Source organism: Aplidium turbinatum, chromosome 3, assembly GCF_918807975.1.
Source record: "Aplidium turbinatum chromosome 3, kaAplTurb1.1, whole genome shotgun sequence".
Taxonomy (NCBI): domain Eukaryota; kingdom Metazoa; phylum Chordata; class Ascidiacea; order Aplousobranchia; family Polyclinidae; genus Aplidium; species Aplidium turbinatum.
Window position 1 is genome coordinate 19374057 of NC_137474.1, and position 16534 is coordinate 19390590.

The 16534-nt window shown below is 38.0% G+C and overlaps 1 protein-coding gene across 1 annotated transcript in view; it reads left to right on the forward strand.

Moving 5' to 3' along the window:
• Positions 1-3400: 3400 nt before the first annotated feature.
• LOC145767603 (dedicator of cytokinesis protein 9-like) overlaps positions 3401-16534 on the forward strand; it is a 111938-nt gene continuing 98804 nt past the window's right edge. The window contains exons 1-7 of the mRNA XM_082579456.1: positions 3401-3553; positions 5498-5607; positions 6064-6153; positions 11660-11779; positions 12146-12271; positions 13121-13264; positions 13984-14146. Of these exons, the coding sequence (XP_082435582.1) occupies positions 3436-3553; positions 5498-5607; positions 6064-6153; positions 11660-11779; positions 12146-12271; positions 13121-13264; positions 13984-14146 (871 nt within the window). The 5' untranslated portion in view covers positions 3401-3435. The remainder of the gene's footprint in view (positions 3554-5497; positions 5608-6063; positions 6154-11659; positions 11780-12145; positions 12272-13120; positions 13265-13983; positions 14147-16534) is intronic.

Here is a 16534-nt window from a genome sequence, read left to right on the forward strand (position 1 = left end):
GTCATCCGCACTGCAATTTTTTTCATCCGCACAAGTGCGTACCATCCCACAGGTTGAAAAGCACTGGTCTAGTGCATGGTGGACTAAAGCCTCGTAGAAGAGTCGAAGGCAACGCACACCGCGGTTGAAGTGTTTTCCACGCAGAGCTTGATCTACGGATCCATCTGCAACGACACCTGCAGCCACCAATACATCTGAAATGTCTGAGCCCTTGAACCTCTTGTAGACCGCATTGATGAAAGACATCTGGATATGAAAGGGTCCCATGAATGGCAATATGTCAGCAGTCATGTCTGGATTCTCACTTTTCAATTCTAGCAATAATGCGTAGACAGGATGATCACCGACAATAACGGCAAATGGCATCTTCTTGTCATCACTTGCCTTTGCAAGCTTGCGCAGAACTTCATACAGAATGGTCTTACTTGGTAGATCAGGATAAGTCATGTGATAAATTGCTTGACTTTTCTGGGTTTCTGGTGATAGCTTGGCCTGGAAGCCTGAAAAGGCTGGTACGGTCTGATCTTCTGGCTTTGGTCTTGTTCCGTCTGCCTTAGCTCGGGCCAATGCATGGATAACACCTCTCATACTTTGAAGAGCTGTGTCCAGATGTTGTTCATCCGCTACCATTGGTCTGATGGGTGGTTCACCATGCTTGACTGTTTTGTATGGTTCAACTCTTTGCATCTGGCTCCCAAGTTCTTTGAGGCTAGCAGAGAGGTAGGAAGGCAAGGTGGTATTTACGTTGCATTTTTAAGATAATGTATTCAGACGTTGAATTAATGTACAAATGAACTGTTAGGCTAAATGGGTTCTTGGAACAAATCGAAGGGCTTCTGTGAATGTTTTCCAGATTCAACGTATCCTAGTCAGCAAAGTTCTCTTTTCTACTCGATTTCAACGTTTAACGATGTTAAAACGATGTAAAAACGGCAATTTCTGCTGGTCGGGATAACTAGGCTACGGTACCCGATAATTTCCTTCCAATCCAAGCTGTAGGCCACACATTTGTTGATCCAAACTAATCATTTTAACTATTCAAAAATGTACTAACTTATAGACATTAAACATGATTTTTTTTTTGTAACATTTTCTTTTTTTTACTTTCCCTTCATTTTTTAAATTTTTCTGAAGGTGTTGCGACCGTGCCAAATTTCTTTCAACTCAATAGCTTACTTTGGTCACAAGCACGTTTTAACGTTCGCGTTTTGTCGCTTCTACCTTTTTCTACACCTTTGCTATGTTGACGTGAATTGTTTTTGATATCATGATCAAAAATAAAAACAACTGAACTGACATAACGAATTCAAGCACGTTTTAACGTTCGTGTTTTGTCGCTTCTACCTTTGCTATGTTGACGTGTATTGTTTTTCATATGATGGTCAGAAATAAAAACAACTCAACTGAACTGACATAACGAATTTTAATTTAATAGTTCAAACATTTTATTCCTTTCTGCACGATTTCAACGTTTAACGATGTAAAAACGGCAATTATAATTAGGCTACAGTACCCGATATTTCCCTTTTAAAAATAAAATTTCAAAAACTCGCCGAAAAAGGCTCTCGCCAAATCCGATTAGCAGAATCGGACTCGTCGAATCGGACTTGCCGAATAGTAGCAGACCCAAAGTTAACAACATTATGCAATATGCTAGGATAATTTCCCGACTGACAGATCCATTTTTTCCACGACTTGAAGGAAAGATTTGAAAACACAGTGGCATTTCTAGAAAGTTGAAGTTTTTGAGTGTGTTATTTTCATGTTTGCGTTTATCACAAACAATGAGACATTGGATCAACGTACAAAGGGATACTTCGTTGTTTATCGAGGTCTGGTCAATAACATTTCGAAAGGGTTGACCACCACCTCAAACATTGATAATATATGCAACATGCTGAGAAAATGTCCCGATTGACAGAACAGACCGATCAATCTCTACCAAGCGGTTTGACCTTTCCAAGGCAACGCAACATTGCATCACACTTGAAAGCACCACGTCAGTCACATTTGGGAAATGTTATTTCTGTATTTACGTTATCACATACAAAAAGACATTGGATCAACGTTCAAACACTAAGTCTACGTCCTGTATTTCCGCCTGACAAAAAATCGTAGAGTGGCGCAAGAAGCTTCTTTGCAATCACTGCAATCGATTTGCATGCGTACATATTTTTTCTGACATTTTGACCCAGGCGTCGAAATTCGCGGCGGACATGTCTGCCGTCACAGCATGCGATGTTCGCGGGAAATACCATGTAGATCGGTCATATTTGTTCACCGAGATATAACACAGGAACTAGTGATACAAATCGTCATTGCATAGCACGAGCAATTGTTGCGAGAATATAATTTCCCGCGCATCTAGAAAATGTGAATACTGTATCTCTTAGCTTTCATTGAAGCAGGAAAACTTTCGATTTTTACGTTGCTTCAACAAATGGTGACATTGAATCAGTGTAACAAAGATGAATTCTTCGCTAAGAATCGATAGGAGTACCAGTACTTCTACACTAATCACGTGCAACATAGTTCAAGTCTTACGTCACAATGTCTGGCTTTGATCTCCGAGTAATATTTTTTCAACAAAATCAGCAAGTGATCCTTCTCATTTCTGACACTGATGGCTCTGACTCTAATGATTCAGTGGCTGCGTGAAGTATTTCAGTTAAAGCCGATGACTGAATTGATGCTTATCAGCCACCAAGCATACATGAAAACTAAGTGCATCTTTTCTTATCTTTGAAGTTGATTTTAAGAAGTTGAAGGTTGCTCAACATTTAACTTATCCTTTTCATTACTATCATCAGCTTCACTATCAGTATTTGCAATTGTAGTTTCTTGAAATTGTTTTGGTATTTTTTTCAACGCTTTCAGCCTCAGGCCTCTTGAAGAGTCTTGATGCTTTTTAATCGTTTTGCATGTCGGCTGCATAGCTGAGTGGTGAAAACACTGGAACGGCAGTCGAAAGGACGCCGGTTCGACACCGCTCAAGAGCATGCGGCTGTGTCTGTGGCAGGACACTTAAAGGCATGCCTGAAGGTGGACACGAAGATTGGCTTCCTTGCCTTTCCGTCCACTTAATCTAAATCTTTCACCACCAGGTGTAAGCCTGGATATGACAATTAGAAAACCGTTTTGCATTGGTTTTGTGTTTTGACATCTGGAATAGATTTGAACAATTAAAATTTTAAAAACTGCACATCCCCACAAGCCAACAATACACATTGCAAATGTCAACTGTGATAGTTTAGCTTAGTTTGAACCAGAAGAATGTATCTTGTTATTTAACTGTAAATACCTTGTGAACTCTGAATAGCTGCATTCAAATTTCAGAATTTTAGACTGCATTGGGAGAATCATATTTATATCTTCAAAACTTTGAGTTGGAATATTTTAAATTAAAATAATAAATTCACATGAAGTTTTTCTGTCATGCCTGAAACACGAAAGTTTGCTCAAGGCCTGAAGAGGAAAGGAACTGCATCTAAACGACGGGAGAGTGCATCACTAGCAATAAGGGGGAGCCTATATTCAGGCTTTGATTTGGTAAGTCAATATGTTGACTAATGACTTGTTTTGTTTGTTTCTTGTAACTGTTACATGAAACTAAAAAAAACTGTGTTGCTGCAGAGTGTGCTTTGAATTGTATCAGGATTGCTAGATCGACCATTTCTAAATTGACTAGGAAAGAAGCATGTCATCTGGTTGTGTATCGTATTTAATTTTTAACTAAAATCTTCATTTTGTACCAATACTGTGAAAACCGGAATGGCCCATTTTGGAGAATCCGATTTGGAGAAATCCCGATTCGGAGACAGCCTTTTTTGGAGAAAGCCCTTTTCGGAGGTTTTTTGAAAATCCAACGACGCCTTTGAACTGTAAATCCAAAAAGAAATTGAATTGAAATTTAGCGAACAATAAAAAGCGAATTAAATTTATTTTTGAACTATTAAATTAAAATGTTTGCTCACATAAAATTGACATGTATCCGGAGATGATTCAATCGATGTCAAATAACAAAACAAACAAAAAATACCAGTTCATGCGTCCATTTGGAAATTATGGCTGATACCACATAGGAAGTCCGACATGGACTGAGGTGGAACATTGCTAAAATGCTATGCCCATCGAAGCGAACGACAAGTTTCTTGATGCAGTCGTCAGCATCTCTATATTTTTTCAACTTTTGTGGCTGACTATGGCCGGCTATCAGTCACCGTATCGTAGGCTATAAAAACACCTTAATGTTAAGCTACAGAAAGCAAGATTGTTAAAACTAACTTTTAATTTGGGTGATCATTCATTTCTCTTTTGTAAGCTAATTCCTTTCAATACACATCGTCTCTAATAAGCTGAACTATCGTAACTCCAAAAATGCAGTTTTGAGAAAATTGAATTTTAAAGTTCACGCTGTGCTTGCTGTACATTCATTTACGATAGTTCATCGTTCTGTATCATCAGAACTAAAGTAGATAGAGTTACGATGCTTTAACAAAATAAACTGTATGTAGTCTATAAAGATACCAAATCAATCAAAAACGCAATTTTTAAAAAATTTGGACTTACGATAGTTCAGCTTATTAGAGACGAGTCATATGCTGCTGTGATTTTACAATTGTCTGAAAAAAGGCCTTCTCTGATTAGGGATTTCTTCAAGTTGGATTCTCTGAATCAAATTCTCCCAATAGTAGCAGACCCGTGAAAACTGGCAGATATTTCATTTTTTAAAGTTTTCCTGCTGATATATATATAATAATCAAAAACAAATTTTAGGGAATGTTTATTCTTAGCTTGAGCAACCTTTTATTTTGGAAGCTTAATCCTTGCAGTTTTGAATTCTGTTTAAACTGTGGATGCATTCCCGATGGCCAAGATTGATTTCACTCTGAGTCAAGTTTCTGCTTGGTAATAAAGTGTTGTTGTCTGTGGAGTGTGGATTCCATCCACTATGTGCCACTACACGTAGAGCCATCCATGAATCGCTTGCTCAAGCGCATTGCAAAATTGCAGTTGCAAAATTACACCACAGTGATTTCATTTATTTGCAAAGTCGGTGTTCACACAGATTTCATGATATTGCAATACCATACATTTTTGACTTTTGAAAGAAATCTTTTAGATTTCAATCTTTAAAATACAACAAATATATTGCATAGGCCTAAGTTACATGTTAATGTGAACATTACTCAACAAGTATTGGCAACTTTGGCTGTACACTGGACAATAAAGGGCCAGATTTTATGAATAAACTGTGAGAAACATACTGCAAACATAGTGGCCAAAAATATCAGTTATTTTCTGCTTAGGCATGATTTCCAGCATGTTCTTGTTAGACTTTATTGGAATGGGTTGCTTCAATGATATTGGGTTACTTCACTTTCTCTTTGAAGTGTTTTTTTAAATAATAATAATTGTTTTTACTGTAGGGTATTTTAATCTATGATAGAGCTCAACTGCAAAAAGTTGTAAACACTGTTCTGTTGTCAGATCAAAGCCGAGTCCTCAGAGCCTGTGGATTATGAGGCCCACATATTAAAACGTCAATCAGAAATTCACCATGATTCATTGCGCAATCTCCTTTTGTTTCCCAGCGATGAAATTAAAGTATGTTTGTTCGTAGCAAACTGTTGTTTATGAATGTATATATATATTATTGAATCTAGTATGATGAATGGATAAATACATGCAAAGTAACTTTATAGAAGTTCAGTGAATGGTGAAAAACAAGTCAAGCAAAAGTTATGATTTTTTCCCCAGCTAATCCCAAATTTTAAGCTTTTGAAATTGTCTTGTTTAGAGTAGACCATCACCGAATGTATAAGGTTACTTGTTAGGCAATCATTACATTTATTCTTATTTGAGATGTGTAGATGAGGTTGCTGTCAGCGAAAATGCTAATTAAATTGCTTAAGTTGTAGAGATATCAAGACATTTACCGTAGTGTACTTTTTTGTAACTACAAAAGCTTGAAAGCCACTGGATTTTGTTCTCACATTTCTATATTTTGTATTTACTGTTAGTGTATTATCACATTTCTTTTCTCAATTGTTCCTTGTACAGTCACAAACAAAGCTACAAGATTTGCGAACAGTTGTCGACACTGTTCCAGCTGGCTCACTTCGTGAAGCGTCTTCACTGATGGTGCAAGAGGTAGGTTGGTGGGAATATATTGCCAGCTGGTGAAGGCTTCATGCCACTAAAGTAATTTATAAACACAAAGGTACCGTAATACAATGCTTGTGATCAGCTTTTCTCATTTAATGAACATTGTCTTCCCCTCTCCGCACAATGTGTGAGTTATTTTTTGTTAAATATGTTCCAGTATTGAAACTTCGATTTTAACCACATTATTGTGATAATTGAAAGAGAACTGAAACAACAATAAAAATACAGGACTGATTAGTATGCCCGAATTATTGATAAAACGAAAGATAGAGAACAAAATGGAGGGATTTCATAAGGGAGAGCACAGTATGATCAATCTGTTGAAGATTGTAATGAAAATAAGTAAAAATTCAACATGTTCTATCTCAACCCTGTGGTGCCACATGGCCATGCCACATCATAGGTAAGCAGTAGAATTGTGGAAATATGGTTGACACATACTCACTTCCATGCCTGTCTCAAAAAGAACATGTTGATGTGACTTTGGGGATAAAGAAATATAGAGGGGTTGTGGTTGTATAGCGTGGTTGTATTCAATCTCAAGTTATCATCTGCCTAAGCATCTGCCAAAGGGTTTTGTCGTGAGCTTCTTCAAGAAGAAGTTTATGGAGGACCTCAGGAATGTCTTCAATGGGTATCTTTCTTTTAGTTGGCAACATAGAGATTGGTGTCTCATTTCGAATACTATTAAGCTTCACCTTGAAAGTGGAGATGGTTTGGTTTGTGCTGTGGGTTGGATGTCTGCAAGAATAGAGAGAGTTGTTTAGTGTGGTAGGGTGGTGGGACGTTTGAACTCCAATTTTCCTTGCCTCTGTGTTAATGACGGAAGCTTTCTATGGGTCTGCTACTATTCGGAGAATCCGATTCGGAGAGTCCGATTCCGAGAATTCCCTATTCGGAGATAGCCATTTTTGGAGAAAACCTTTTTTGGAAAATTGTAAAATCACAGCGGCATATGTATATTGAAGAGAATTAGCTTACAATAGAGAAATAAATGATAACACACTTAACACAGCCAAAAAAAAATTTGTTTTCTTAAAAGGCACGACATGTTAGAGTTAGAGCTCGACCGATATCACTTTTTCAGGCCGATACCGATATTTATGAAATTTTTAGGCCGATACCGATATATATCGGCCGATATACGTATATCAACTACGAAAAATTTGTTACCAACAAAGTTATTAAGCAACAAACCAGTTCAAGAAAGTTTATGCATTGGTTGCTGTAATGGAAAAAGCAAAAGCAAAGACTTGGCCTTAGCAAAGGATTAGAATAAAATTTCATTTATACAAGTATCCATTTCAGTACTAGGCCTACCTTTTAAATATAAAGCTGCATTCATAAACACATGACTTTCGGGCTATTTTTGTTGTTAAGTAGGCCTACTGATTCACAACTGTTTTCATTGGATATTCATGTCCTCCTTACATTAGTCACAGTTCATTTCAACCCTTGCTTGCGTTTTGAAGTTTCGTACAATATCAACCAATTGAACTAGAGAAGTGCGATTATGACATCACAATGGTAAGCAGGGCTGAAAATGAGTAATGTGCCAATTGAAAGCTTTTGAGTAACAATTTCAAAAATATTTTCATTGTCGAATATCTTGAAAAATAGAGCCAATTCGAAAAAACTAAATGCATTTTTGGAATCAGTGGCCCTGAAATACTCTAAAATGACTCTCATCTCACCTTTTGTGCCAAATTTTTTTTGTTGGCCTGTGTAATGAATGAAATGAATGATTGGATTGTCGATGTTTGTAATGCATTAATGGATTGGATTGTTGTAAAGACCATCTGTATGCATAATAAGCTATGGCAGTAGTTTCCAAACATTTTTAGCCGTGCAGCCGTTTCGCAGTTCGATATTGTTTCATCCACCTTCTTTGCGTCATGTTTATGTCATTCGTCATGTCATTCATTTATTAAATCAACTATTGGTTGATTTTATATTATATTTTAAATATATCTCATCCAGTGTTACTTTTGAGTGCCTTCAGCCTGTAAGTTAGTATTTTGAACAGACTGTTTAAAATATTTGTTTACATCAAAACAACCTTTTTCACAAAAAGATGCTGTAACTCAATACAGTCAAAGAATTTTTGATGTCAACAAAACTTTTGACTGTAATGTAAAGGCATTGAACCAAACGTGGTAGGTAGCCTATAGGTTTCATCAAAAGGAAATATGTTTGCAACCACCTGATTGATCAAGTTCAACTTCGGTACGATAGCCTAGTTTCCGGCCAGCAAAAATTGTCATTTTTACAACGTTTCAACGTTGCCAGACGTTGAAATCGTGTAAAGAAGGGAACTTTTGCTGACTAGGCCTAGGTATAGGTTGTAACTGAGAAAAACATTTACGAAAGCCATTCGATTTGTTCAAAGAATCCCAATTAGCCTAACAGTTCGTATTTACGTTAATTCAATGTCTGAATACGTTGAATCATTCTGTTGGCCTATTGTTTTTTTTACATTGATTTCACTTGTGAACAGGAGGGTATGGTTTTGGGGAGAGAAACATGGAAGGAAGAATGCTACTTGAATTTTGTGATGAAAGGAAACTTTGTATTGCCAACACATGGTTTAAAAAGAAAGAGAAAAGGAAGGTGACTTACAGCTCAGGAGGACATGAGTCGGAAATTGATTTTATTGTGGCTGGGCAGGAACAGAGAAAGTACTTGAAGAATGTGAAAGTAATTCCGTGGGAGTTGCAGCATAGACTAGTAGTAGGAGACTTAAATATGAAAAAAGTGAAGAAAATTGTAAAGAAAGAACGAGTTTTTGTGAGAAATGTGTGGAAGCTGGAGGAAAAAGAAACGAGAATTAAGTTTGTGAAAAGAGCAAAAGAGCTGGTAAACATGAGTGCGCAGGACTTGTGGGCTTCATTTCAGAAAGGTGTCCTAGCAGCATGTGATGAAGTATGTGGGAAAAAGAAAGTGAGGAGGGATCGTGGAGACACATGGTGGTGGGATGAAGAGGTGAAGCATGCGATTTCACAGAAAAGAGATGCATACAAGCAGTGGCGCAAAAATGGGTCAGAAGAGAATAAAAAGAAGTATAAGAGTATGAAAAAGAAGGCAAAGAGGGTTGTTGCAAGAGCTATGAAGAATGGTGCTGAGGAGGAACTTAATAAAATGGGGGAAAGCCAAAACAAAGTATTCAGACTCATAAAGCAAATGAAAAAGGATGGGAATGATATTGTAGGGGGAAGATGTATAAGGAGTGGAGATGGGAAGTTGCATTTCAGCCCGGAAAGCAGAGGAGAAGTGTGGAAGGAACATATGGAAAATGTTATGAATAAGGAGAATGTATGGGATCATATGACAGAGGTTGATCTGGTGGAGGGTCCAGTGGGAAAGGTTACTCGTGATGAAGTGGTGGAGGCAATGGGGCAAATGAAACTGCATAAAGCAGCCGGTCCATCAGAAGTGAGCGTAGAGATGATAAAAGCAAGTGGAGAGTTGCGAATTGAAGTAATGCTACAACTTAGCCAAAGGGTATTAGATGGAGAGGGAATGCCGGAGGAGTGGAAGCATAGTACTCTTGTTCCATTGTTCAAGAGAAAAGGGGATGTGAGAAGTTGCAGTGCATATAGAGGTGTAAAACTACTAGAGCATGGAATGAAAATTGTGGAGCGAATACTAGAAAAGAGGTTGAGAACATTGGTGAAATTAAATGATATGCAGTTTGGATTTATGCCAGGAAAAGGTACAGTGGATGCTCTGTTTATATTGAGAAGAATGCAGGAGGAATACCGAGAGAAGCAGAGGAAACTATATATGTGTTTCGTCGACTTAGAAAAGGCATTTGACAGAGTACCAAGGAAAGTGATGGAGTGGGCAATGAGGAAAAGAGGTATACCGGAGGTATTAGTGAGAGCTGTGATGTCTATGTATGAGGATGCAAGAACAAAAGTGAGAGTTGGATCAAATTATTCAAACGAGTTTTTTGTGAAGGTTGGTGTACACCAAGGATCAGTTTTGTCACCTCTGATATTTGCTATTGTGGTTGACGTTGTAACTGAAGGAGTGAGGGAGGGCTTATTGAGTGAAATTTTGTATGCAGACGACCTGGTCTTGACAAGTAATAGTATGGAGGGACTGGAGAGAAAGTTTGAGAAATGGAAAGAAGCATTTGAAACCAAGGGTATGAAGGTGAATCTTGAAAAAACAAAAGTGATGGTGAGTGGAGCAGGAGGAACAGTTGCTGAGAGCAAAGTAGATCCCTGTGGAAAATGTGGCAAGAGAGTGATGAGAAATTCAATGCAATGCAAGGAATATGGAAAGTGGGTACATGCAAGATGTGCTAATGTCAAGAGAACCGCAACAAGATTGGCGAAGTGTTTTGTTTGTGGGAAATGCAGTAAAGGAAGGAATGAAGTGGAAGGCCATGATGATGAGTTCTGCCATGGCATAGAAACAGTGACAGACTTCTGTTATCTGGGTGATCGGATAAATGGAAGTGGTGGATGTGAAGCAGCGGTGACAACAAGGGCAAGATTGGGCTGGGCAAAGTTCAGGGAATGTGGGGAAATGTTGTATGGCAGAAAATTCTCACTAAGGATGAAAGGGAAAGTATATCGGAGCTGTGTGCGGCCTGCAATGCTATATGATAGCGAGACATGGATATTGAGAGAGAGTGAACTGGCAATCCTGAAAAGAACGGAAAGGTCAATGGTGAGAGCAATGTGTGGGGTGAAAACGAGAAGGGAAAAAAGGACTGAAGAATTGTTGGATATGCTAGAGATGAGAGAGACCATAGACCAACTGGCAAGGGCAAATGGAGTAAGATGGTATGGACATGTGATAAGGAGGGAGGAAGGAAGTTTTCTTAGAAAGGCACTAGATCTAAAGGTGGATGGAAAGAGGAAACGCGGTCGTCCAAGAAGAACGTGGAAACAACAAGTGAAGGATGAATTTAAAAAAGTCGGACTGAAGGAGGAAGATGCAAGGGACAGAGTGAAATGGAGAAAAGGGATTAAAACAATTGCTGCGCGGAAACAATCGGCCACCCCCACTAGTGGGGAACAAACCGACGATGGATTATGATGAACAGGTTGATTCAATGTAAAAAAAACTGTTTTGCTGACTGGCGCTGCACGCTTGTAAATGCAATGGTCATTTCGCCGATCAATTGCAACACCGATTTGCTCCAGCGTTTCATGATTAACAATAGAGGTTAATGAGATGCAGTCTCAGCGAAAAAGTGTCAACGAAAAAAAGACAGCTTTCTCAGAAAAAGGTTGTCTCCGAATCGGACTCTCCGAAACGGGCCATTCCGCTTTCTATTTGCAAGTTTGTTTTACATCTTTGAGTGTACGTTTGAGGTGGGGTACCAGAAGCCACATATCTTCCACTCCAATAAGGCATGGTAGTTACATTTTTCATATTTATAATCTCAGTTTGAGACATTACATTTTTGAAAAATGAAAGAAAAAGTTTTTTTCAGGAGTGCTCGTGATAATTACTCATAGCATGTCTATTGCAGTGCATAAAGAATTATTCTAGCAGCTGGCACATTATTTACAACAAGTATGAAGCATATGCTGACGACTACCTTGCGTTGCCAAGATGTAACGACAATTACCTTCAAAACTTGTCTCAGCAGGTTCGATTCAGCATTCTCCAAAAATATTGTATTAGCAAAATCAACTATTCAGTGTTTAGATCAGTTATTCATTTTCATTGTAGATATAATAAGCAGTTATTTTTTGTTACTTGATAAGGGCTAATGTGTGTATGGCCGAAAACGTTTGTAGCTTATAGTTTATGTTCAATTTTAATGGATTATACTTCTTAGTCTTACAAACCAAATTTACGCAAGTGGAGCTATTGTGATTTACTACCATAGTTGTGTTTTAGGAACAAACAAGTTTCCATGTTAACAGTTCAAATTAAAACATGTGGAAATGCAAGTTTAAATTCAAACAGGTTTTGCATTGATTGTTCATTTTATTGGCCCTTCAATTTTTAGGTTTTTGAGCTCGATGATGAAACGAGCAACGATGATGACTTTTCTCCCAGTCAAAAGGAAGGAGTTAATAAACTGGGATGGTTATATAAAGCTCCAGCCTATGGGGTTGCGAGCATCTCCATTCGGGTAAAGTCACATTATATTGAGATCTACCAATAGCGCTTTATCAGAAAACAATAACATCAATGAATTTCAAAATATTGGTTTCTTTTGGTTTGGCTCAATTCATTCAATATCACTGATGCTAAAGGAATTTATTAAAATAAAATTTTACTAAACGTGTAGGGAACATTACGATGCACTTTACATAATGATAAGTTTAAATCAAATATAGTGATTATTTACTTTCTTAAACCTCTACAGCCTGTTTTAAACCTAAACTAAAATTAAACCTAGACTATAATTTTGTTGCACTCACAACTGTCTTGATACCTTTTTCTTTGGATTTATAAGAAAGTTTTTGAATGCATGTCATTAGGTATTATAGTATAGCATTGATAGTAAAGACTCTTAACAATTTGGAAGCGATGTCGATTCACAAAAATTATTCGTTTGTTTCATGATTAGGAACTAAAATTCGTTCCTTAATTCGGTGAGTAAATAAAACAACTTTTGAACCGAAACATGACTTCTGGAGTGTGCCACTGCGTTCAATATGCAGTTAACAATCTACAATGTCTTGTGGATTGTTATTTATGAGTTTTTTTATGCGACCTTCTGGGCGGAGGGTCTAATCTTTTACCATCCCAAGTTCACTATGTTCCCAGACTACACTGGAAGGCTGCTGGAGAGCAGCCAGTTTTTGGTTTCATCATCCAAGGCGCGCAGACCCAAGACAAGACGGGCAGACCCAGACCCATCCAAGACGCGCAGTTCACATGATTGAAGCATCGGAATGGGAATATTTGGACTTTGCCACCACTCTTACTACTTCACTCCAGTGTTGTTTAATTAAAATCGGTTTCATGCTTTCAGTCGTTCAAGCGTCGCTACTTTCACCTGAAACAGCTGCCAGACAGTTCATACATTCTTAACTATTACAAAGACGAGAAAACTTCTAAAGACCCGAAAGGAGCCGTCTACCTTGACTCGTGCATTGACGCACACACGGTAAGCCTTGCCATCAGTGGTAGTTACGGTGTTTCATTTGCTCCCTTTATTTGAATTTTGATCTGTTCCTAAGTTAATTATGTTCCATTTTGAGAAAAAATAACCCTACAATAAATTTTTAATGTCATGGCCTCCCGTTTATCCCCCCACCGCGACCCCGAAATTTCTGCCTACTCCAATCGCCATAACTCAAAAACCACTTTAGATAGACATGGGTTGTTGGGTATCAATTTTTTTTTTCCATTTTTGCACATCAGAAGAAAAGCAGTTAGCATGAATAGCCAAACATACGATGTGAACAACCAAACAAAAGTGGCAATTGACACAACACCAAAATTAACCACATGATTCACATGAACAATATTATCAAAGACCATCTATGAAGTAATAGGACATTACAACAAGTAATAACTAATAGCACAGCAAGTTCTCACACAACTTCCATTAAGCAGGCAGCAACGTAGTGTGTTGTGCTTAGCACATCGGTCTTCGCACCAGCTCAAGCTGGAACACAAGTTGAACTTGGGCTATGGTATATATACCAAATACAGTACATGGACCAAGTCCAACTATTTTGCTCCTAAGGATATAAAGTCGTCCCTAACATTATCAGAAAACCCAAAGTTTTATAGATCTGTTTCAAATGTCGGGTAACGAATGTCAATGTGATAATAATAATAATTTTTTTCACACCAATAGAGCGCAAAATATCATGTTTGTTCCATCAGACGACAAAAGGTCGGAAGCATGCATTCGAGATTCGGATGCAAGATCAGAATTGTCATCTGTTTGCGGCTGATTCCGATGCGGACGCTCTGGATTGGATCAACACCATCAACTTGGCACTGAAGAGCACAATGGAAGCACAGATCTCTCAGAAGGAAAAGTTTGGTGAGTATTCCATTGCATTAACAAGCATGACGCAGGCCGCGAAATTCGTTTTTGTTGACGGCGGACAAACGTGTCCGGTCTGAACAGCTATCTCGGCGGACAAATTAAGTCTCAAGGCGGACACACCAGTTTTAGCGTCGATCGTCATGCTTAATCACTTTATCTTGATAATTCTTCGCCATTTGAGAACTATAGCTACGGTTTAGAAGGCTTTTTAAAATTTCAGTAAAGTCACTGACTCTGAAAAGCTTTCATTAGACCAACGACGTGCGCTTGAAGAGCCAAAGCGCCGTGTAGCTGCTTTGTACGCCGCATAACTGATTAACTTCCACCGAACGAGGTCGTGTGGCTCCTTGCGTCACAATGCTCTGGGCACGAGTCGGAAAACTTCTGCACTAAAGCTACTATTAAACTTAACTCAACAAATTTTGTTGGATCTTGCTGTAATAGCCTACTCGTATTTTAATCTAATTTTGTAACCAACCTTGCCTTATCAATATTACTCGGAGATCAAATCCAGACAATGTGACATAATTATAAATTCAAGACAAATGTACGACCAGTCCAATTGATGTCAAGATAACTTGACATCAATTGGACTGGTCGTACATTTGTCTTGAATTTATAATTATTTGGCAGTGCATCCTATGGATCCGTAATTGGGCCTCTCTCTTGCATCAGCTTGCTGGGCGTGCAGTTGTTCTCTTGCGTTATATTGCCTTTTTCATTATTTTTGCATTTAATGTGACATAAGACTTGAATTAAGTTGCGCGTGATTAGTGTAAAAGTACCGGTAACTCCCATCGGTTCTTAGCGAAGAATTCATCTTTGTTACGTTGATTCAATGTCACCAATCATTGAAGCAACGTAAAAATCGAAACTTTTCCTGCTTGAATGGAAGCTAAGGGATACAGTATTCACATTTTCTAGATACGCGCTAGCATCCGCGGGAAATAATATATTCGTAAGTCGCAACAATTGTTTGTGCTATGCAATGACGATTTGTATCTCTATTTCTCGGCGGACAAATATGACCGATCTAGAAGGTACTTCCCGCGGACATCACATGCTGTGACGGCGGACATGACCGCCGTGTCCGCCGTGAATTTCGAGGCCTGATGACGTCACTGACTCCATTGCAGTAACAAGCATGACGCCATTGTTCTTAATTAAGTCAATTTATTTTGTTTTAACAGCGCCATATATTAACAAACAAGCAAGTGAATGTAATTGTGGAAACAATGCATTGTACAACTGTTGGTTATATTATGGTGCAATCAGGATGGTAGCGAAAGACCATAAGCAGATCTAGTCAGCCACCACCCCATCACAGTAACTCTAACTACACATTCATACACACTAGTGTGCAGACTGCAGAGGCAGGCACACTACTTCAATGAATAAAAAGGGTTCGCCACTGAAATTAAGAAACAATTGCTGTTGGTTTGAATCTCCATTCTCAGACTCAGTAAGCCGAGGATGAAGACTCAAACCAGCGACCAAGAATTTTTGTTAGTGAGCACTTGAATGGTGCTTTTTGGTTTTGAATGTTTTGTCATGATGAAACTTTTTTAGCCATGCACTATAACAGTGTATAACACTATGCTAAATGACAATCCAATGATGTCTTTTTATTTTTTGTGTGTTTCAACCAGACGTGTGGTAATCGCAATCAGTAATTGATTTAATCGCCATGGTAGTTATTTTTTCTTTGTGTACCATGCCTGTTTCAGTCTTAGGCGTTCATGCATAGTTCTTTCCATTTATCTCGGTATTTGATTGTATTAAAAGGTTGTACTGTAATTTGAAGATGATCCTTGAGGTTATTGAGAAAAGTGAGACGCTGTTCTCCCCGAGCTCGTTTATGTTTGATCTTTTCACAAAAAGCAGTGTGTTCTAATTGTTTCTTCCTCATGACATGGTCAAAAATCTTGTTTGTTGTTTGATGATGCTTTTTAAGAGAGTTCTGGTTTGATTGGTTTGAGGTAGTACGTCTTCGTTTGTTTTGTGGCTGATGTATGATATTCGTTGCATTTTCCAAAAGAACCGCATTTCAACGGCGTTTAAATTCTTATGTGTTTCTTTGCTTGACGTCGATGTTTCACATTTTTCTATACAGCAAAATAGGAAAGATGATATACCACCTTAACACAAGCTACCTTGTTGTGAATTGTAAATTTTTGTTTCGAAGAATGTATGACAGTTTTGGAAAACCTGTTTCGCCTGAGCAATTCTTGTTGCAATCTCTTTATTGCATTTATAATAGTATTAATAAATAATTTTAGATCATTCCTATTCGTAATGAACGATCCAAGGTATATATTGGTTTGTTTGAAGTCAATATATTTGTTTGAAGTCAATATATCAATATATTAGAACAGAGTTTAT